General features: G+C 41.4%; 1 protein-coding gene across 1 annotated transcript in view; it reads right to left on the bottom strand.

Moving 5' to 3' along the window:
* The window catches only part of LOC310925588 (ephrin type-B receptor 1-like), a gene marked incomplete at both ends in the record, with an annotated part of 117269 nt that extends 95449 nt beyond the window's left edge, over window positions 1–21820 (bottom strand). The window contains one exon of the mRNA XM_083887569.1: window positions 21727–21820. Coding sequence (XP_083743695.1) covers window positions 21727–21820 — 94 coding nt within the window. The remainder of the gene's footprint in view (window positions 1–21726) is intronic.
* Between the last annotated feature and the right edge of the window lie 477 nt (window positions 21821–22297).

Genomic DNA, 22297 nt, shown 5'->3' with positions numbered 1-22297 from the left:
TGTAGATGTTAATTTGAAAACCCACAGGAGTTATGGTCAATCAAAGTGGGACGATAATTTAGTATGATACGGAACTATGCGAACATCTGAAAATTCACCTGAAAAGAAATGGACCACAGTGTGTTTGTTGTGTGTCTCAGTATATTGATGGCACATCAAGAACACAAAGAACACACCCTCCACACAGCATTACAGCACAGAGAAGGCAATGTGAGGATTGAAAAATAAGCACTGAAAATCACCCATTCCCTGCTTATTTGAAGCAAACTTGACATGAAGAGATTACTTTTCCACAAAGTATTGGAGCTTTATTCATTACTTAACGTACAATTAGAAACTTAAAAGTCCTCAACAGATACTTTTACCGTCACAAAGCCAGAAACACATAATAAAATGAGCGTATTTTTAAACCATACAAACAATGTTCCCTGACACTAGACATCAGCAAAGCATCACAGACCAAAACAAATCCGGTTTCCCTTCATTGCCAGTGAAGGGTTGCCTATAGAGTCTATAGTAGCAGCCCCTTAACACACAGCAGAAGCACGTCCCCCGAAAGAAGCGTACAGGTAAAACAAAAATCAGCGAGCTGTCATGCAGGTGAAATAGACCTGTCACATCTCATTCACAGGATGGCGCTCCTGTCAAGAGTCTGACCCATACACAGTATACTTTATATCAAGATGGAGGACATGACAGCTCTCAAAAGTGAAGGCAATTCATTTTGATCACCCCCTGGTGGCTGACTGCTGACTGCAGCGTAAGTCACGAAGTGCCTCCTCCACGTTACACACCAAATACTTAGTTTTCTGTTTATGGTGGCACTGCTATATTCTTACGGTGTTTTTACCAACGGCTGTAGTGTTTATGCAATATTTGTTATGTGAGAAGTGGATTATTATGTGCAACATTTCATTGTTGTGACTGATGCGAGTCGGCGTTGGTTTCTTTTATACTGTTCATTTTGCTGTAACACACGGCACCAGAATTTTCCCTATGGAGATAATGAAGTATGTTGCATCATATTGCAGCATATCATATCATCACATCATATATTGACAGGTTTGGTTTGACAGAGTTACTTCAACAGGCTGAAGTGTCATAACTGAAATACGAGACAGACTTTGCAAAATGTGTGCATTGGCAGGATCTCCACACTCCCATGACTCTATCTCCAACTGACAAGGGTCTCTCAGGTTTAGGTCTCCGAGTGTAAAAGCTAGAAGAAACTTTGATGATTACACAACACTTAACCCAGTCAGGAGCCAGAACTACACTAAAGGCCACATTATACTTCTCCGACTGCGTATGCGTTATCCGTCTGCGTCACCACGGAGACGCCTCGAGCATTTATTCTTCTGCGTCGTGGTGACGGACACTCGCTGCAATTTCCCGCCCGATCAGTAGGGTTCGCTGCGCAAGGTTGTTGTGCTTCTGGCTACAGTGAGCAATGGCGTCCGAGAAAGAAAGAGAGAGAAAGACTGTTGTTGTTGAAACAGTGGCCGTTTCTCACTTTTCTGTGTGACGGAATGCAGTTTTAAGATAATTTGAGGCGAGAAATTGGCCATTTAGGGTCTAAACATATGCTGTGTGTGTTAAGATATGACGTATTTATAGTTCGGCAGCGGCGTTATCGGCGGGGATCAGCTCCGCCTCTGTCAGGACGCCCGGAGCGCACTGAGAGCCGGCACAGAGCAGCTTCGCTCAGCCTGTCCTGAGGACCAATCGCAGCTCTTGCCGTCTCCGTTGTCCCTTGACGGAGTGACGGATAAAATATTTCGTGCACCCGGAGACGACGCAGAGGCTCTTCGACAGTCTCTGCGTCGACGCAGAGTCTCTACGTAGCCTACGCAGAGCACTTTACGCAGAAGTATAAATTGGGCTTTAGAGACAGTGCTCAACTGTGGCTTACTGTTGTAGCTCAGCACGACTCTACGCGGTTTGGGTCGTTTTTCCATTACTGTGGCACCACCTCAACGTGGGCATAGTCATTATTACATGGCTGCACAAAAATGCTGTGACAAGCAAAGCAGTTATTTTCAGCGTATTGAATCTTTGGAATCAGTTCATTAACAAGATTAATTCAGTACTTCCTGCATCACCGCAGCCACTGAACTGAAATACGGCCGAACGGGTCGTAATTCAGCTCCAGATCACCGTCTTTCAGCAGTGCTGTTGCTAAATACACCATTCCTCTGTTAAATATTGAGATCTACAGTTCTGGCATTGTTCGGCTTCTTTATTGTGTCGGACGTCTCTTCCAGTGACAGCACTCTGGCCGGCAGTCTGGCGAAATCATGCATCGTACCTAATCAGCGCGCTTGAAACCTCACCAGAGCGGGTACTAAAAAAAAAAAGTAGCAGGTACTTGGCTATGGAGAGAATTTTGTTCCATTATTATTCAATCAAATAGAATAAATTTGAGAGCAAAAAAAAAATTGAGAACAAAACAGAGCAGGTTGCAATTAAGAAAAAAATATGAGAGAATATATTAATATATATAATTCAATCATAACTAATGTTTGTAAGTAAAAACATACGACCATTTTGGTTATAAATCAGTCCTCTTTGCTTTCAAGTTAAAACCTTTGCTTGCAAATCAGTCCTCTTTGCATGTGAGTTATAAAGTTTTGGTTGCGAATTCAACTGCACTTGATGGGCGGGGCCTACGCTGGTGGATGGGAGAAGAGTTTCTATTGGTTGGTTTGACTCGCGACACCGCGTTCAGCCAACTTTGGAGAAAACATCGTGGCATGCGGGGCAAATGTACGGCTGGCCCAGTTGAGGTTACCTCCACACACCCAATATATTTATTTATAGTAATATTTTATGCATCCTAAGCCTATTAATGCTTTACGTATTAATAATGCTTAATACAATAATAAGGTAAAAAATAGAGATACTCTCCAGATTCGATCCTACAACCTTCATGGCACAAGTCCAGTTATATAACCACTGAACTACCACTGTTTTCTTTAGTGAAGGTGTCAGAAGAATATATATGGATGCATTGGCTGGTGGGTGTGATGCAGAAGACGTATCTGCGCTGGAGCCAGGTCAAACCAACCAATAGAAACTCTTCTCCCATCCACCAGCATAGGCCCCGCCCATCAAGTGCAGTTGAATTCGCAACCAAAACTTTATAACTCGCATACAAAGAGGACTGATTTGCAAGCAAAGGTTTTTAACTTGAAAGCAAAGAGGACTGATTTATAAGCAAAATGGTCGTATGTTTTTACTTACAAACATTAGTTTTGATTGAATTTGGAGAAATATGTTCTCTCATATTTTCTTTTAAATGCAAACTGTTCTGTTTTGATCTTGAAATGTTTTTGTTTTTTGATTGCCACACAAATCTCAACATTCTCTAGGCAAGGCGAGGCGAGGCGAGTAAAGCCAGTGGAAAATAGCTGTTGGTATATGTTGGTGTTTTGTTTGCCGCTTCCCTAAATTATTGTCATAATATTCACTTCTTGCATGAACTCGAATGAAGTGGAATGCTGTGGTTTCCTCATCAGTCCACACATACCTCCGCTCCACCACTGCGAGGAGGCCGAGAGTGTTGTTCCTGAGGAAGAGGATCATTATCTGGTGTATGGCCGTATACGTTTGGACTAATGGGCATCGCAGGTGCTGAGCAGGAGGAAGAGAGAGAGATGGGAGGAACGTAGGCTCATCCCTGCCACTAATTTGATGCATGTATATGGTGGGGTGGGTTAAGGCAGCACAGCATTTGATTGGATGCGTCATCATCGACAAATATAAATATGCAGAAAATACCAGCACTCCAACATCTGCGTCATGACTACTATATGGTTTATTCCTTCTGAGGGAACTATGGACTTGTAGCTGAGATGCTCACAGACAGAGGGAATCAGAAAGTACCAGACAACTGAAAATAATGGAGAAAAAAAAAATGCCAGATTTATCCAATAAGGATCTAGAAATTATGATTGCTTCAAAATCAAAAGGCGCTTCAAAGATGCAGGACATCCAAGAAGGATATCAGAGATTGCAGACATGCTGTTGATGAGCATGTCATTTACTTGAGTGACACTGTCCATCAATAATCCCTCAAAACAAAGTATACTACCAAACTCATTTTCTAGTTTTAATATAATAGCCCTCCTGTAGGTATTTAAAGAGACGCAATAAAGAGTCGAGGGACTCAAGTTTCAAGAATTGCCCTGTCGGCAGATTTCTCCTTGCTTGGCAGAACACAGATTGTTTGATCATCTAATTTGTATTCTATTAAAGCAGACCGTTAGTCACAGATCTGTTTATCACATGTCAGCATGTGTCTCCCACTTGTTTCCCAGGAGACAGTTAGACAAGGACAGGGTGGAAGACGGAAGAAAAAAAGAAGAGAGATGTCAGCTGACCAACATGCCACCGTGTCCCTGCTGCATCTCCCCTGACAGCGAGTCAATCTGGTGACACATGTTCTGCTGCATCTAGCCTGGAATATACGTCCGCTAGCCCAGTGAGACACCTTATGCCACGTTAGAATGTCCTGCAATGGCACGGAGACACATGCTCGCGCAGTATGACGTTTGGTCATGTCAGCATGGCGGCTCACATGCTGTAGACCAGGGTTAAGGTGGAGCGGGTGACAGAAATCTATGCAGGGTTGGTGCTGTGTGTTTCGCGATGGCAAAGACAGTAACGCAAACAGAAAATGTTATATTTTTCAATAAAAAATAATGCGCTAATCACTAATGGCAATTACACCAAAACATCGCAACATCATGGGAGGGACATTTCTTCATTATTATTCTTTTGAGGGTCACGTGACATTTGCATGAATAGTGGGGTCCACTGTGAACCGACTGCCACTGTGTCACAACGCCAACATGCACAGATGAACAACCATTCACACTCACATTCACACCTACAGTCAGCTATTATATATTAATTATTTTCCAATCCAAGTCTTTGGACTAACGGAGGAAGCTAAAAGGAAAAACCACACACACACACACAGTAAGAGGTGAACACGCAAACTCTACGTAGAAAGACTGTGTATGTTAATGTCAAACTAGGATTCTAACCAGTGAAATTCATGCATACTGTGACCCACAGAAGAACACACACGATATAACGTATAATATGTTATCATATACATATATATATGTGTATAATACACCATTATGTCTAAAGTAATCAGAAACTATTGATTTATAACATTAAATGTGAGTCATTTAAGTTCCAAACAGTGGAATGGAAACGTGTGATTGCTCTATGAAGTACCTTAACAGGCTCCATTTTAGACGCCCTCGTTATTTAATCAAATCCTAAGTGGCCACTTAAATGCACTTTGGAAAGTTGCTGCAATATCAAGTGTATGTGCATAACAGACATGAAAAACTCTTCAAAATGCATTTCCGTGTTCGCGAAACCCATTTCATTTGCATGTGAAGAGCCGAGAGACGAAACTATTATCTAAGTTCACGCAAAGGTCACCTCCACTGTGACCCTACCGCAGTTTTTTTTTTCCTGAGTCAGTGAGGATGATTATGTAAATCCTGCACGCAAGTGAAGGTGAAGCGAGCATACTAAATTTCAGCTGTGTGAGAGAAATGTTTGAGGAAGCTTCTTTCACCTCTTTGCACTTAGAAACCTGAGCAGCATCAGTTGCTGGGGGGGGGGGGGTTTGCAGAAGGACAGAGGGATGGAAATGGGTTAAAAATGTCCCTCCATTCATTTTACTGTCACTTATCCAGGTCAAGACTTGGAGGCACCAGGTTCAGCAAGGTAGTCCTCTTTCTAAACAGCGTTTTCTATCTCAGGGCATCCCGAGCTTTTCTCAAAGGTGGATGTGCCCAAGGATTCCCCTTCTCACCCTTTTCTTTCCCAAGCATTGACTTTTCGTACCAGGAATGTGTTTCAGTTTATAAGGCTATACCGTTAAAGCTGCAGCTAACAATTATTTTCATAAATCAATTTATTTTCAAAAAAATCTGTCAATCTGTCTTGTTTGGTCCGTAAAATGTCAGGAACCGTTAAAAAATGTTGATCAGTGTTTATCAAATCCGGAAATTATGAGGTTTTTGAATGTCTTGTTTCGTCCACAGACCAAAATGATTCACTCGTAATGATTTCTTTGTTATATGGAGCAAATAAATGAAGAAAATATGGACATTAAACAAGCGGAAACAATTGTTTTAATAATGAAAGCTTCAAAAACGATTAATCCATTATCAAAATAGTTGATGATTAATAAGATTCATAAGTATTATTTGGTTATTTTGGCCTGCTGGAGAAACATGGCACTGCAAGATAACAGACTGTTAAAACAAGATGTAAAAAGGGGAAAAAATCCAGCGTTCATTTTTGCGTTGGTATCACACAATCTTTGTGTTTTGCGATTTCGACTGAAAGAGCTAAAACGGCAGTGCACAGACCGTTAGTATTGCGGCGAGACAAATGGCTACTTTAAAACCCACCGTAAGGCTCAAGACAATATTTGACTTCTGTGGTAGTGAGGAGAGGGTTCGTACAGACAAAGCAAAGTTTACAGACAGTAGTACTGGACAAGAACTTGAAAGGGGGCCCCATAGATCACCATAGTCTGTTTGGAGATCGCTCTAGCACTAGGGTAAGGACATGTCACGTGATGCATTAAATTATAAACCTACACAAAGAGTAGCATATTACATTTCTGCCGATAAATGCTCCTAAACTGGAGTGTTTGAGGACAGAGGCTGTTGTGTCTGATGTTTATCCCTTTGATTCATAATCTGATGCCAACACTTCCCTACAGGGTCTACACTCAGCACTTGCTCCACATGTCAAGCTCCTTTTTTTTTTTTTCTATCTGCAAGGTGTTGCCCAAACACACTGCAAGAGGAAACCTATCTCGGTCGCTTGTATAGTTTACTCGCTCCCCTCAAGCACATCACCACCGGAATCCAATGCGACTGGTGAATCAAACAGCTTTGCCTTCTGGGTCAGCACACCATAATGTTAGTTACAACTGAATTCACTAAAACTATAAAGAGATGTGACAGATAGGACAATTTAATAGGAATGAGCCGTTATTCATTATCAGTATTGTGTGCAATGCTGGCCAAAATCACTGGATTTGGTCATGGGAGAAGATGAAGAATCTGATATGACGGGTATGATTTAACCTACGTAAATGATTCACTAAGTACATGTGATATGTAGTGCCAGCAACTGTCACGTGACCAGGACACGATATGTTTATGTCTGATTATAACTAGATGGCAAGTGCATTACTACAAATTAGTCTTATTAACATATACGGTGTTTAAAGGGACACTGTGTAGTATTTATGGGTTTATATGACCCAAAATCCACTTTTTTATACATATTATGTGCTCCTGCATTGTCTAGTCGCTGTATAATAGTTTTTGTTTCATTTTCGTAGTGTTTCAAAAAGTCATGTAAAATAACATGGTCGCGGGCCGCGGTTGCATAGCCACTGTTAGCAGCGAGACGCCATGTTTCTACCGGAGCCTGTAAGGACAAACGCGAGAGAACAAATCAAGCGTCTCTTTACTTGTAGCGGAAGTCCCGCCTCCTCTCTCTCCGCTTCGTCTGCTACGGCCGCGGTAGCTCGCCCTCTCCCTCGCCTCACGAACCTCATCTGCTGACACGGAGAAAGACGACGAGGACGACATTTGAGCAGCTGCGGATACCGTAGCGCTCAGGGAAGGGAGGGGGTGAGCAAAGCAGCAGGTCTTTGTGGTAAATTTCAGCCTCTCCTCTAGATGGCACTATAAACTACTTATTTCCCCTTTAAACATGTCTGATTATAACTAGATGGCAAATGCATCACTACAAATTAGTCTTATTAACATATACGGTGTTTAAAGGAATAAAAATTCAAGTTTTTGATATACAGTAAGTTTTGAGCCATTCCTCATATTTGCCTTTTTTCGTTGAACCAGCAGCCGTCTTATTAATGCCACTGTGATACCATAGTGATCATTATCTGTGCCTTGGAAAATGCTGTTTGAGCAAGGGTCCAAAAAAGACCAAAGTCATAAGACTGTGCCTTGTCAACTCGGTTGAGCGTGGGCAGACACATACACGCACGCACACACACAGACACACGCGCACGCGCACGCACGCACGCGCGCACACACACACAGCTTATACAGAGTCTGACCTGGTGTCACTGATATGTGCCTGTGTTCCCACCTGGATCCACCCTGAGGACTACAACACAGCAGTCGCATCAAACTTTTTCCTCGATCATCTTGACCTCTGCTTTTCACATTGCAGTGTTTTCTTTGGGGAGGAACTTGGAGCAGAGTTAGTCTGTCCTCAAGTTCTTTATTTCCATATAGCCTTCAATAAATGCAGATCACTCCGGTCCGAGAGAAGCAGCCAAAAAACGTGTGTAAGCTTTTACATATTTCCCTTGTTCTTCCAGTGTAGTTATTCATAGTTGTTTTATTTTACATCTGGTCCCTGAACTATAAAAGCATATTTTATCTGTTGGTTGCTACATTTCCTTTGGACAAGGCTAACTATTTCCAAACAACTGTCACCTCAACACTGAGAATATAATATTTCTGCGTTTGCAACAATGGGACTGGATTGTTGGTTTATACGATGCTGTGCTTTTTTTTGTTGTTGTCGTCTGGTTTAGGTGTTCGTTGAGACACATTTTTGCTTATAAACATTTAAAAGACATCCTGTTTCCCTAGTAACTTACACACATTTTTGTCAACATGACCCTGGGCTCTGGTATAATAATCGTCATCAAAAATAACTTCCTGCAGACATGAAACAACCTATTAACTTGCAACTTTTTAGGAGAGAGAATTACACATGTCAACACGCATCGACACAAATGTATTTGTCAGAGAGATAAAAACTGTATTCGCCATCTTAAAAAAAAAGGAAAATAAGCAGTGCAGTATTCTCTGAGGCAAACTCCACTCACTCAGTCATATCTAAATCATATGTGCTTGTAGACTACAACACATGATTTGGTAAAGGTTACATGAGAGTGTGTGTGTGTGTGTGAACGGTGGATTTATACAGCTGTGTCCTGGTGGACTGTAGAGGGCCTGGAGAGCACAGTATACTGTATATATGCAGTGCAAATATTGAATCTGGCTCACCACCAGTAAGGTGTTTGAACGCCAACTGATGTTTCACTTGCTCTGGAAATGCTGTAGGACATTGTCTTTAAGGTCCAATGTGCATCATCTTAGTAGAAATTGAATATACTACTTATAAGTATGTATGTGTGAGTGTATAACCACTTTATGATAAAATCATTAGATGTTTTTTTTAATTTTTTAACCTCAAAATAAGCCTTCTAAATGATTCAATGAAAGCAGATTCACACGGATGTTCCTGTATCTGTTAAATGCGTTCAGTCTTATTATATAAAATCCCTACAGCAGTCACAAATTGCCAACAGGCAGTCAAACACTAGGAGCTTGTTAAAATGACTCCTGGTGGGAGGGACCTGACACTTATTGGCTCTCTGCTCCACATATCAAACTGCAGAAGACTAACCACTGGGTTCATTGTCTCTATTTATGTTTTTTTTATACTCTTTTCTTCCTCTTCATCTGCCTACCTCTTTCAATCTAACCATCTCTCAGGAGGAGTTGCTATCATAACAGCTGTCATGCAGAGTAAAACTGTCAAAGTAAAAATGCCCTTCTCACCCCCTGCCTGTCTGCTCTGTCCTGGTTTTCGGCTTTGCCCCCATTGTGTTGGAAATGTAATGAAGGGGAGCAGGAGAAATATATATATATCCGCCTCCAACTCCAGGAAAAACACCGTCAGGCCATGATACATGTTCACTTCAAGGTTGATGCTCAGAGGACACGCGTGACACCTGAACAATGAAAAAGTTATTTTTCCTCTGGTCAGTTTCTATCTGTTCCCCCACAGAACCGCCTGAATTCCCCCACTGCTCCAGCAGAGCAGCAGCTTAGCAGCTAACAGAGCCGAAGCCTGTGGCTGTTAAAAGGCAGGTGTGGATGAAACCGAGTGAGTGTTAAGCTGAATACAGATCCAGCACGGACACGTCGTGATTTTAGCAGATTATGTTGAAGCTGCAGGACTGAGAAGGTGAAAAAATGTTCATATATTGAAATAAGCAAGTATAAAAAAATGTTTGTTCAATTCTTGGTGTTACCCAAAAACCTAAGGTTTTTCTTTCCCCCCCCTTTTCTATGCTTATTGTTGTGTCCAAAACAATAAATTATTAAAGAAAATAATTATCATGAAAATACCTGTTAGCAGAATGAATTTATAGTCAATTACACAAGAAAGAGTGATGGTGATTATTAGAAAAGTATTAATCGTGGTGCATTCTGAGATTAGTTAAACAATCCTTCTTCTCCTTCACCGAAATTGATTAAAATTCAAGCCAGTTTTTCCACACAACCTTTTCAAGGTGAGGCAAAACCAGCATGGTGCTTCATCTCAGCTCCCCCCCCCCCCCCCCCCACCCCCCTTATCTTTCTGTTGCTGCAGCAGTGGCACAGTCCTTAATATCCAGCATGGCGATCTATGAGACCATATGTCCACAGCAGGAGCGCTGAAGAGGCTGGCAGAGGGCCCACTCTCAACCAGCAAATAAATAATGGGCCATTATGTTCAATCATATGCTGAGCAACGAAAGGTCTACAGCTCAAAGAAGCAGTACGCAACATGCAATATCGTGTGAGAATATTACAAATAAGTCCTTGTAATATTCTACTTCATTCTAGCATGAGAATACACAACTGATTTAGAGGCATTTAAGTCAAGTCAATTGTATTCATAAAGCCAACATCACAAACACAATTTGCCTCAAAGGGCTTTACAGTCTGTACGGCAAGTACTTAGACCCTCACATCGAGCGAGAAAAAACTCCACAAAAACAGGGCAAAAATGGGAGAATCGTCAGGAAAAAGCCGCATAGGAGGAATCCTTCTCCCAGGACGGACAGGCATGCTCATAAGCTCGCCACAGCATAATATTAGTATCATACAGGATGATGTCAAAGTAGCTATCTGCCAGCTGAAGATCAGTAGAAGTTGGTTGATGCAGCAGGACAATGACCCTGAACATCAAAGTAAATCTACTGCAGCATTAAAGGGACAATGTGTAGTATTTATGGGTTTATATAACCCAAAATCCACTTTTTTATACATATTATGTGCTCCTGCATTGTCTAGTCGCTGTATAATAGTTATAGTAATCATTTTCGTAGTGTTTCAAAAAGTCATGTAAAATAACATGGTCGCGGGCCGCGGTTGCATAGCCACTGTTAGCAGCGAGACGCCATGTTTCTACCGGAGCCTGTAAGGACAAACACGAGAGAACAAATCAAGCGTCTCTTTACTTGTAGCGGAAGTCCCGCCTCCTCTCTCTCCGCTTCGTCTGCTACGGCTGCGGTAGCTCGCCCTCTCCCTCACCTCACGAACCTCATCTGCTGACACGGAGAAAGACGACGAGGACGACATTTGACCAGCTGAGGATACCGTAGCGCTCAGGGAAGGGAGGGGGTGAGCAGAGCAGCAGGTCTTTGTTGTAAATTACAGCCTCTCCTCTAGATGGCACTATAAATTACTTACTTCACCTTTAAGTGAGATTAAAATGTAGTTCAACTTTTAGAGTCAGAGTCTGATTCAGTTCTGACTTGGCTACTTCAGATCGGAATGTATAGTACATCAGTCAGTCAGCCCGACCATTCATTCCCTTTTTCATCAGCATTTATCAGCAAATATTAGACCAAAAAGTATGATTTTAGATCTTTGGATCAATTGTGTTACTGAAGTACTTTTTTATGTATTTGTAATTTATCAAATGGAATAATATATAAACAAAACTAGGTCTCTTAAAGGGGAAATAAGTAGTTTATAGTGCCATCTAGAGGAGAGGCTGAAATGTACAACAAAGACCTGCTCCTCTGCTCACCCCCTCCCTTCCCTGAGTGCTACGGTATCCGCAGCTGGTCAAATGTCGTCCTCGTCGTCTTTCTCCGTGTCAGCAGATGAGGTTCGTGGAGAGGGCGAGCTACCGCGGCCGTAGCAGACGAAGCGGAGAGAGAGGAGGCGGGACTTCCGCTACAAGTAAAGAGACGCTTGATTTGTTCTCTCGCGTTTGTCCTTACAGGCTCCGGTAGAAACATGGCGTCTCTCTGCTAACAGTGGCTATGCAACCGCGGCCCGCAACCATGTTATTTTACATGACTTTTTGAAACACTACGAAAATGATACAAAAACTATTATACAGCGACTAGACAATGCAGGAGCGCATAATATGTATAAAAAAGTGGATTTTGGGTTATATATATCCATAAATACTACATATTGCACCTTTAAAAAAAAAAAACATACTAGCACAACACAGTGTAGTTCACGAATAAATTCCACAAAGAATAGTGCGTTGTGCTTCAACAGAAAGATGCTAAATACTGGTACAGTACAGGTGGGTTGTTTTTGGTTCCCTCTGTATGATGACAAACAAACGAAGATCATTTCCGTTCCAATCCCATTGTCAAACATAGCAAACGAAAATTGCACAACGAAGTTATGAGGTCATTTGGAGGGTTGATCAGATAAACCCACGTAGACATGGGGAGAAAAAATGCAAACTCCACACAGAAAGGTGCCAGACTGGGAATCAAACCCAGCACCTTTTTTGCTGTGAGGCAACAGTGCTAACCAATAATCCACCATGTCGTCAATAATAGGGTTTATTGTCTTACAATTTGAGTTTCACAATGACTCAAAAGCCAATCAATGAGCAGAAACATTGGTAAATACCTGTGGGTTGTATTTATTTACATTACTAAGGCGAGCGATGTGTAAATGATGAGTAAAACCAAATGATCTTGAAGCAAAACACATGAAAATCTGCTGCGTTTGGTCTGAACTACAAAGTCTAGTTTTCTGTAGAATGTATATGTACACCCCCGTTTCTGTCGTGGAATCACGGTGCTGTGCCAACATGCATAATAATAATATAATATTGATAACATCATTATCGGAAGTCCTGCAACCTCTGCTTCCCTTTACGCCAAATTTGCATTTTGAAGCTTCAATTCTATCTTTCCGATTCCTTCATTATCGTCGTTGTTTTTCTTGCGTTTAGACGGCAGACAAAGCAGTCAATGAGGGGCCTGAGGTCAAGATAAATGAAGGAGTTTTTCCATTGGCGGAGTCTACCGCATGAGGGTAGAGAAATCATTTTGTCTTTGCCTGAAACAAAGGATAATTGATGCTATCGTTTAACTTGCATGTTGGAAGAAAAAAAAAAGATTATCAATACAGAACAACTCGAGGAGCATGCAATTGCCGTCTGTCTAAGTTAGCCGCGTATTGATGCGACTCTTTGAGCTGCTAATTAGTTGAAGTGACTGTATAATCAAGGAGAGTGAAAGGAGAGGGAGAGAGTTTTAGGTGAAAACAAAAGATTCTTTCATTCCTTGGTTGTCCACCAGCAAAAACAACAGGATCAATTATACTTTCATATCAGGAAATCAAGAAATATAATCTATTCAGATGGGTTTGTTATGCAAATAGCCAGGGGAATTTGAGCAGTGAAGTATTTTATGATGAGAAATCGTCCTGTTTCTCTCAGTGCAGTTAAACGCAATTTCTTCTTCTTTACAAAAATGTTTTAAAAAGTAATGACAGCTGTGGAAGACTGATAGTGATTGAAGTTAAATGTCCGTAATGGTGTTGTGGATGCTGATTAACTGTTGATGATAAACAGTATTGGCTGCATACAGCAGGGACAATCATTTTACATTTTTTATTCAAATCACTTACATGTGTAGAACACCCCAATCAGAAGTCAGTCACGACGAGTTTACATTTCCATGTCAAGCTGGTGGTTTCTAACAAGCCAAGGATGTGGGAAAAATAAGTTAAAAAAAAAAATATGTTCTAATTTTGTCACCCCCACAGAAAAAATGTGCAACACACCACCTTGCCAAATTTGAATGATTAAAAAAAGTCATTAAAAAAAATAGCTTTCAAATCATGTAAATTCAGAAACATTCTCTGTTCTGAAGCGCTGGGGGCGATCAGACAAACACACACACACACACACACACACACTGGGGGGAACCAAAGTCTGAGAACGTTTGCTGTTCATCAGTATTTGTACAAAATAATACACGGTATCAAACTAACTGTTCATGAAGAAAATCGGCTGGTGTGTATCTACTCGATGAGCTCCGGCCTCTGCTCCTCGTGCACAGGACCAAAATCACAGCACTTTATCGGGAACCAAAGCAGCTGAATGTCACTGTTGTTCTGTTTTGCACAGAATATTAACATCAACTCACACCGGTATTAAAACTTCCTGTTCGACAAACATGTAGAGAATTCAACCACATACTGTACCAGGGCAACGACTAATGGTTATTTTCATAATCGATTCATCTGTCGATTATTTTCTCAATTAATCAAGTATTGGTTAAGTCCATAAAATGTCAGAATATGTTGATCAGTGTTGACCAAACCCGGAATTTAGTTTTGTCCACAAGCCAAAATAATTCAGTTTTAATGAGTTCTTTGTACGGAGCAAATCAACTAATAAATAAACGATTAATCGATTATGAAAATATTTGACAATTTAAAATGTATATCGTTTCAACCCTATATTGTACACAGATATACACTCTCTCTCCCTATTTTGACCTAATGATTCATAGTTTCCCAAATTTGCCTTTTGAGGTTTTACAACAAAGAACAAATTCCTCACATTGGAAAAGCTGAAATTGTCATGAACAGAAATGTCCAACAACCAAATATTATATATGTAAATTAAACAATATCTTGGGCAGTGTCTTACCCTATAACCACAGTTTGAGTAAAACTTCTCCGTCAATAATTTGTATTTGAATGGGATGTATGGTGACCCAAACATTAATGCAAACACAGCCAAGAATGAAGCATTAAAAATGAATATTTCTCCTCAGTCAATGACTCAACGCTGATCCAACACACAAACAAGTTCTTCCTTGTTTATAAAACCCGAGATTAAGTTGTGTGAAAAAAAAAAGATGTGAAGATTAAACACTATTTCCCACTAATATAAATCAGTCAATCATTTTGCTGTAGCCAACTTGTTTATTAGAGTTGGCTGCTCTATAAGAGTATTCTAAGATTAGCTATTTCTTTTCAGACTATCAAGCAAATCTTTACTGAACTGTAATATTGTTCATGTTTTGTTGTCGACAATAGAGCTGGGAATCACAGGTTACCTCGTGATACGAGGTCCACGATACCAATAATATCATGATACAACAAGTCTGTCATAATCAACATATTGCACGTACATATTTTCAATATCGCCTTGCATCATTTTGTACACTGGCTGCAAGTTGCCATTATCTAAAACAGAAGTAACAGGCATTTTATTTTAACAAAAGTTGCAAATCTAAAGAAAACAAAGCATCTGTTAATATTTAAAAGTGAAGGATTTATCCCAGTTATTCACAACATAGAGAACAAAGTGGAGCAAATGTGGATGGAGCATCTTTTTTTTAACATAGCTTCCTCCACCATTATCCAGCAGTAAACTCCCTCTTCTTCATTCAGGCAACTTCAGCCCAAGTTTCCCCTTATTCGTTTGAGCAGCGCCACCGTGAGGAGACATGAAGTAGTGACGCCCAGCGACTTAAACTGGCAGGCACTATTTACTTAAGAGCGCCTTAATTTATGAATTAATCAATTGATATTTGCCCTAGTGTATCGATTAACGTATTGCACGAGGAAGGGTGACAAATATATCGCCAAAACTTTGAATTTTTGACCCACCCCTTAGTATAGAGTTTCTCAAACCTGGTCCTCAGGACCCACTATCCTGCATGTTTTACATGAAACATCCAAGGACCAGGATTGAGGAACATTGCCCTATAGTAGACAAAGCAACTTTTAGGCATGAACTCTGGGTAAAGTCCAGACGCTGCACTGGGACATTGTCTGAGTGACAGGAAGGAGAATCTACACACACACACACACAACCCTTCTGCATAATCTGGGCAGAATTTCAGGTCAGTGCATGTCTAAATGAAGCTCAAGTCACACTCTACCTCCAAGCTAATGCGCGCTAACTGTGCAAATAATGCAAGTTGCTGTGAATCTGCTATTAGTCACGTTTCACTGAACACCGGGGCATGTGTCGTCAGACTGCACCTCCTAAACTAATGCAACCATAATGAAGTATGATTACCTGTGGGTTTGAAGACGCATGGAGTCTAAAAAGGTAGACTGACTGATGTGAAATTGCCTCTCGATGCACATTTTGCCAAAAGGTAATACATCACCAAAACCACAAGACTGTGCGTCTCTCTCAGTGAAAGGAAGATATTCCCACAGGAAAATGAAAATTTATTCTGAATCCATTTTAATTGCTGCGGTGAAATAAACACTCAGTATTAAAGAGAGTCCTTGTTGGAAGATGCACTGGGAAACATCGGAGGTTAAGTCTCAGACCTGGTGCAAAGGCTCATCCTCTGAGGTCTGTCTCACCAGCTCAACTGTCTGTCACATTGATAACCTGTCAACAGATGGATATAGAACCTGCATCTTTAAAACATGAGCTGCATGGACCAGTGTGTGTGTGTGTTCTCGTTTCTGTCACCTCTTTAGGACCTTTTCTGTATTCAACACATTTACAGGACCATTGGTTCTCGTGGGGACCAACTTCAGGAGTAAGATATGAATTGTAGATGGGTTAAGATTAGCGTTAGGGTATAAGTGGTTAGGGTTTACGTTTTGGGGTCAATCTATACAACAGGGTTGTCACATTTAAAAACCAATAAAGTTTGAATTAATATTACATGACACATTATTGCTTCAATTATATTAGACACATCACTGTTCACCCACACAATCCTATTATTACCCTTACGGATTACGCGACTCCAGTCTAGTCCTTAATCCTAACCCATGTCACGTAAAGTTGACCTCTCAATGCCTCAATCTGTGACACCTGCTCCGCCACTTCGCTCAGGTGGAGCTAACGGCTAAAGCTAACAGCTGTACTCACAGCGCCCTCTGGTGGACCACACAGCCGTGCTGATACGCTTCTAGGTTGTATGTTTTTTTTAACTAGAATGGGTTTTAAGGTTTGAGTTTGAACTTGCCCCCCAATTTTGAGCAGATATCCAAACTTTGGGCAAAAGTGACAGGCCTATACGCTACAATAGTGTGTCAGTGCGTGTGTGAGTGCTTGTGCATGTGCGTGTCTGTGTGGCAGAATTGCCGTGTGCACACTTTGTCATCTGCGTGTCTTCGCGCTAAGTGCATGATAGGTTTTCCCGAGAAGATCATCTGTAAATCATTTGTTGTGCGCACACACACACACACACACACACACACCACAAATTACAGCTTGTCATGTTAATACCAGCATCTAAAACAGGATCTACAATGTTTAACCTTTAACATTTCTCCACAGGACAACAGATGGGGCACAACGTTGTATGTGTTCAGGCTCGGGGGGGGGGGAAAGGGACTAAAATAGTTTACATGCAAAGGAGCAAATATAATATGTGCAACTGTATGCACAGTGCACATTTTACATGCATCTTGCACCTGACTCCAACTAGCAGCTCTTGCAAGGGAAAAAGTCGAAAGACATCAACTCATCGACCTCTTGACACTCAACACTGACACAAATCAGCAATTTCAGTGACAGAGGTCTGCTGCTGACTGAGCTTTTGTTTCAGACACAGACGACTCAGCCATCCCTCCCCACGCTCATACTTATACACCCGCTGGGACAGGGTTTTGCATTGACTTTCAAAAATAATGGGGGGTCAAATGCTGGATTTAGTGTGTTGTTATAGTTCTGGGCTCTCCTTCTCCAAATCCTGAGGGAGGGTTGGGGGTCATTTAACACATGCAGTTGCAATTTCAAGCCACATAGATGACAACACAAAGCAATATACAGAACAAATATATATCTACTGCAGCCTGCTACCCACGTGTTTTCACCTGACTCGAACCTAGACGCGGCAAACTCTGGCTGCCTGACAACACGAGCTCAAAAAGAAAACACACGGCCGACACCCACACGTTATAAAAGATTCTGATGTTGGTTGTAGATATATATTAATACACTGGCCCTTTTACGTTGCGGCTGCAACTGCAGTTTTGTTGAAATATAAATGTATTATTTAAAGGGACAATATGTAGTATTTATGGGTTTATATAACCCAAAATCCACTTTTTTATACATATTATGTGCTCCTGCATTGTCTAGTCGCTGTATAATAGTTTTTGTTTCATTTTCGTAGTGTTTCAAAAAGTCATGTAAAATAACATGGTCGCGGGCCGCGGTTGCATCGCCACTGTTAGCAGCGAGACGCCATGTTTCTACCGGAGCCTGTAAGGACAAACACGAGAGAACAAATCAAGCGTCTCTTTACTTGTAGCGGAAGTCCTGCCTCCTCTCTCTCCGCTTCGTCTGTGGAGAAAGACGACGAGGACGACATTTGACCGGCTGCGGATACCGTAGCGCTCAGGGAAGGGAGGGGGTGAGCAGAGCAGCAGATCTTTGTTGTAAATTTCAGCCTCTCCTCTAGATGGCACTATAAACTACTTATTTCCCCTTTAATATATTTGAACAAGTTGAAATCAAATCTACCCATTTTGTATTATATGACCACGAATGACAAAAAATAGCTGAAAATTATTATTATTATTATTATTATTATTCACACATCCACTGATATACTTAACTAATAATATACTCATTTATACTGAACTTCAGCGATTTAAGCAACTAAAATGTTTTCAGGCCAAATTGTTGCAGACATACCCATGATTTTTAAACTCATCGCCGCTTAAAAATGGTGATTAACACTTTTCCCTTTGCCAGTGGTTGTTCTGCCCTCTGAGGTTTTTCTTCACTCCTGCATCAACCATGCGTGGATCGTGAAGTTATAGACGTGCCAGAAACCGAGGGAGTAAAAAAAAAAAAAAACAACAACAACTCCATAGAGACAATGTTACGGTGATTAACATTTTGCATGTTGAGAATTCCACTCTGGGACTTGAAACTGAAACTGAAATGGGCATTTTAATTTATAGCAAAACGTACTTTGTTTATGTGCAGCCCGACACTTCAATATAATAGGCATTAAATGAATCTTTACGTTTTGTGCAAGCTTGTGTAATTAACATACAATGAATTTTAATTAAATCTAAAATAGCACGTTTCATGGAATCCATCTTATTAATTTATTTGTTTTAGTCAGAGCAACAGGGCAGCTTTCGCCAACCCCTGCTTACTGTATATGCTGATGACAGAAACGGTGAGATGATTAATCAACATGTTCAGATCATTATTTAATGGCTCGACACGTCATTCTAGCTTCTCAAATGCAATGTTTTTTGGAATGCAGATTTTAATCAATTGACATTTTATCAAATTTTAAAGCCACAATGAGTGTGTAAATATAATTTCAGATGAATTATTGTTTTGATCTATACACATCTTATTCTACAGACTGAAGAGAGCATCCTTGTTTCTCACAGATCGGCACAGTAATCATTTTAAATATGGTTTTCGAATGAAAATGAGAATAACGATGTCAAAATTACATTTGGCAATCCCTGTTGAAATAATCGCAAATTAGATATTTATCCAACCCCGATGTTGACGTGGCCACTGGAAGTTTACAGAGGACAAATGTACACAGAGCAGAGATGATGGCAGTGACTGTGTCAGCAGTGGGTATATTTTACACCAACAGGCTCAGATAAGCTTATGCATCAGTTCATTAGGCACCCACTTACCATGAAAAGGGCCACAATCACCACACAACAACCCACCACCCACACTCTATACCTATTTGTCTCCCTCTCTGTATCTTAAATCCACTTTCACCCACTCACACCACATCACAATGTTGTGTTTGATCAAAGTAGAACCTGCTGCCCTTCAACACAATATTCGCGTCTCAGAACGGGGAGAGATCGACTACGGAGCACGTCATTACGCGCACCATTAAAACACAGCGGTAGACTAATCTCGCGTCTCCACGAGGGACAGTAGGAGGAGGTGGAGGAGGAAAGGTGATCGAGGACATGGGAGTAGAGGATAACAGCAGACGCTTACAAGAGAACAAACTGAAGTGAGTGTCGGGAGCGAGTAGGAGGGGCAGAGACACAGACTGGCACAGTATGGGAATGTTGGGAGATATGACAGGAGATGGAGAAGAGGTGGCAGGGTGAAGATGTGTGGGGGGGGGGGGGCAGCAGATGATACTTGGAGGAAGAAGAGGAAGAAGAAGGAGGAGCAGGATGTCAGGCTCGGCAAACCCGGAGGTGAAGTAGGTGAACCAGGGTGTATGAAGTAGATACTCGGAGGGGGAGCGCAGGCTGGAGATGCTCGGAGAAGCAGCAGGAGGTGATGGCAGCCGCAAAACTAAAAAGTGATGCCTGGGGGTAATAGCAACTGTTCGCGAAGCAGCTGCAGCAGCTGGACGATGCTTCTAGGAAGGAGCGGGAGCAGCAGTAGCAGGAGGAGAGGATACTGTGATACTGTGAGGGTAGAAGCAGCAGAAGGTACAGTAGGTAAGAGAGTCTTTGGGATAGGTGGGAGGAGGAGGAGGAGGAGGAGGCTGCAGTGGAAGAGGAGCAGCACAAGAGGCAGACACTGCATACTGTTTAGGAATCAGTTAAGGGTGTGATGATGCTTAAGGGTAAAGTGAGGAGGTGATGTCGGGGAGGAGTTGTATAGGAGAAGCAGTGAAGGGGGGGTTGGCAACAGCTGCACACACACACACACACACACACAGTCACTGACCACTTATGAGCTATAATTAAGATCCAGTAGCCTGCAGAGCGTCAGAGGACTGGAGGACGAGAAAGATGAGTTTGATGACAGCAAAATGTGATCCAGAATCTCATGGGACATTCATTATCTGGAATCTAAATTGACAAATGATTGAAAAAAAAAATGTAATTATTATTTTTGGTATTTGACATCCCTTGAGATTGTGACCCAGAGAGTAGGGTTGAGGATCGGGTTAAGATCAAAATTTAAAATACAATTAGCAAAAGCGCAAAAAAATGGCTCAGTTTTTTGATTGTTCTGTGTTTCAAGACGGATTATATAGAATGCAATGTTTTAAGTTCACATTATACGTATTGGACAGAAGCTCGACTTACAACTTATATTGCAAATTAAATTGTTTACCCCAAACTGTTTTAGCCCTACCTAGAAGACGATCACATAAGAAAACAACTCTGAAGAGCAGTAATAGACAAAGCCTAATGGACAAAGCCTGATCTTTAATTTCTTATATATATATATATATATATATATATATATATATATGTATATATGTATATATATATATATATATATATATATATATATATATATATATATATATATACACATATACATACATATATATATATATATATAGTGTGTGTCCATGACAGCCTGACAGTGACTTCAGCCTCCAACAGCTGCACAGCAGCAGCAGCCTGTGTTCTTCACACCATCATCAGGCACTTGAGTGAAAACTTCTCCCTTTCATTTAAAAGAGTAAATAACCTCACATGTCAATACATGGAGCGGTTTCTAGAGCTCGAAAGCCCAAAGTTTCATAAGGACTCCTGAGCATCATCATCATCATCATCCCTTCTTGCTCTGTGAAAACATCATTAGTCCACGAGCTTCTTCTTCTTCTTCTTCTTCTTCTTCACCTGCATCAGCCCACAACACTGTCTGAGACACTCATGTCCCCCCCGTCCTTACCTTCTACTGCGAACACTGAAGTAATCACCGAGAGAAGCACCGCAGCACAAGTGGCCGGCGTGGCAGAAGCGACTCCCCGCCTATCCTCTCCCATGATCCCGCTGACAAGACAAAAAAAAAAGAATCCGACACGATGTACAGTCACATTCCCGTCCTCGGGACCGTGTCCGTTTGTGCTGCACCGGCAGTCAGCGGGGAATGAAGCTGAGAAACTGAGAAATACACACACACACACACACACACACACACGCGCGAGCAAACACTCTCTCACTCTTCTCCTTTCTTTCTTTCTCGCACCTTTTCCGTCCAATCAGGAGAGAGCTCGGTGCTTCTCAAAACCAATCACCCGTTCTTTTCCACCTGACCCAGGCTTCAAGCACAGCGGTCTGGTCCCTACCTCTGCCTCGGTTCTGTGACGCAACAGTGACACTCACCGGTCACTCGGTGGCACTGCACCCACACTAAAACTGAGTCTGATCAAGCTTTTTTGTTTTTAAAATCACTTAAAGGTTCCATATGTAAGAATGTGGCCAAAAACGGTTACTACATTCAAATTCAAAATACCGAGGTA

The sequence above is a fragment of the Microchirus variegatus genome (assembly GCF_963457635.1).
Source record: "Microchirus variegatus genome assembly, chromosome: 4".
NCBI classification, from domain to species: domain Eukaryota; kingdom Metazoa; phylum Chordata; class Actinopteri; order Pleuronectiformes; family Soleidae; genus Microchirus; species Microchirus variegatus.
Note: the sequence above shows the minus strand (reverse complement) of the source record. Positions and strands in the feature narration are given on the sequence as shown.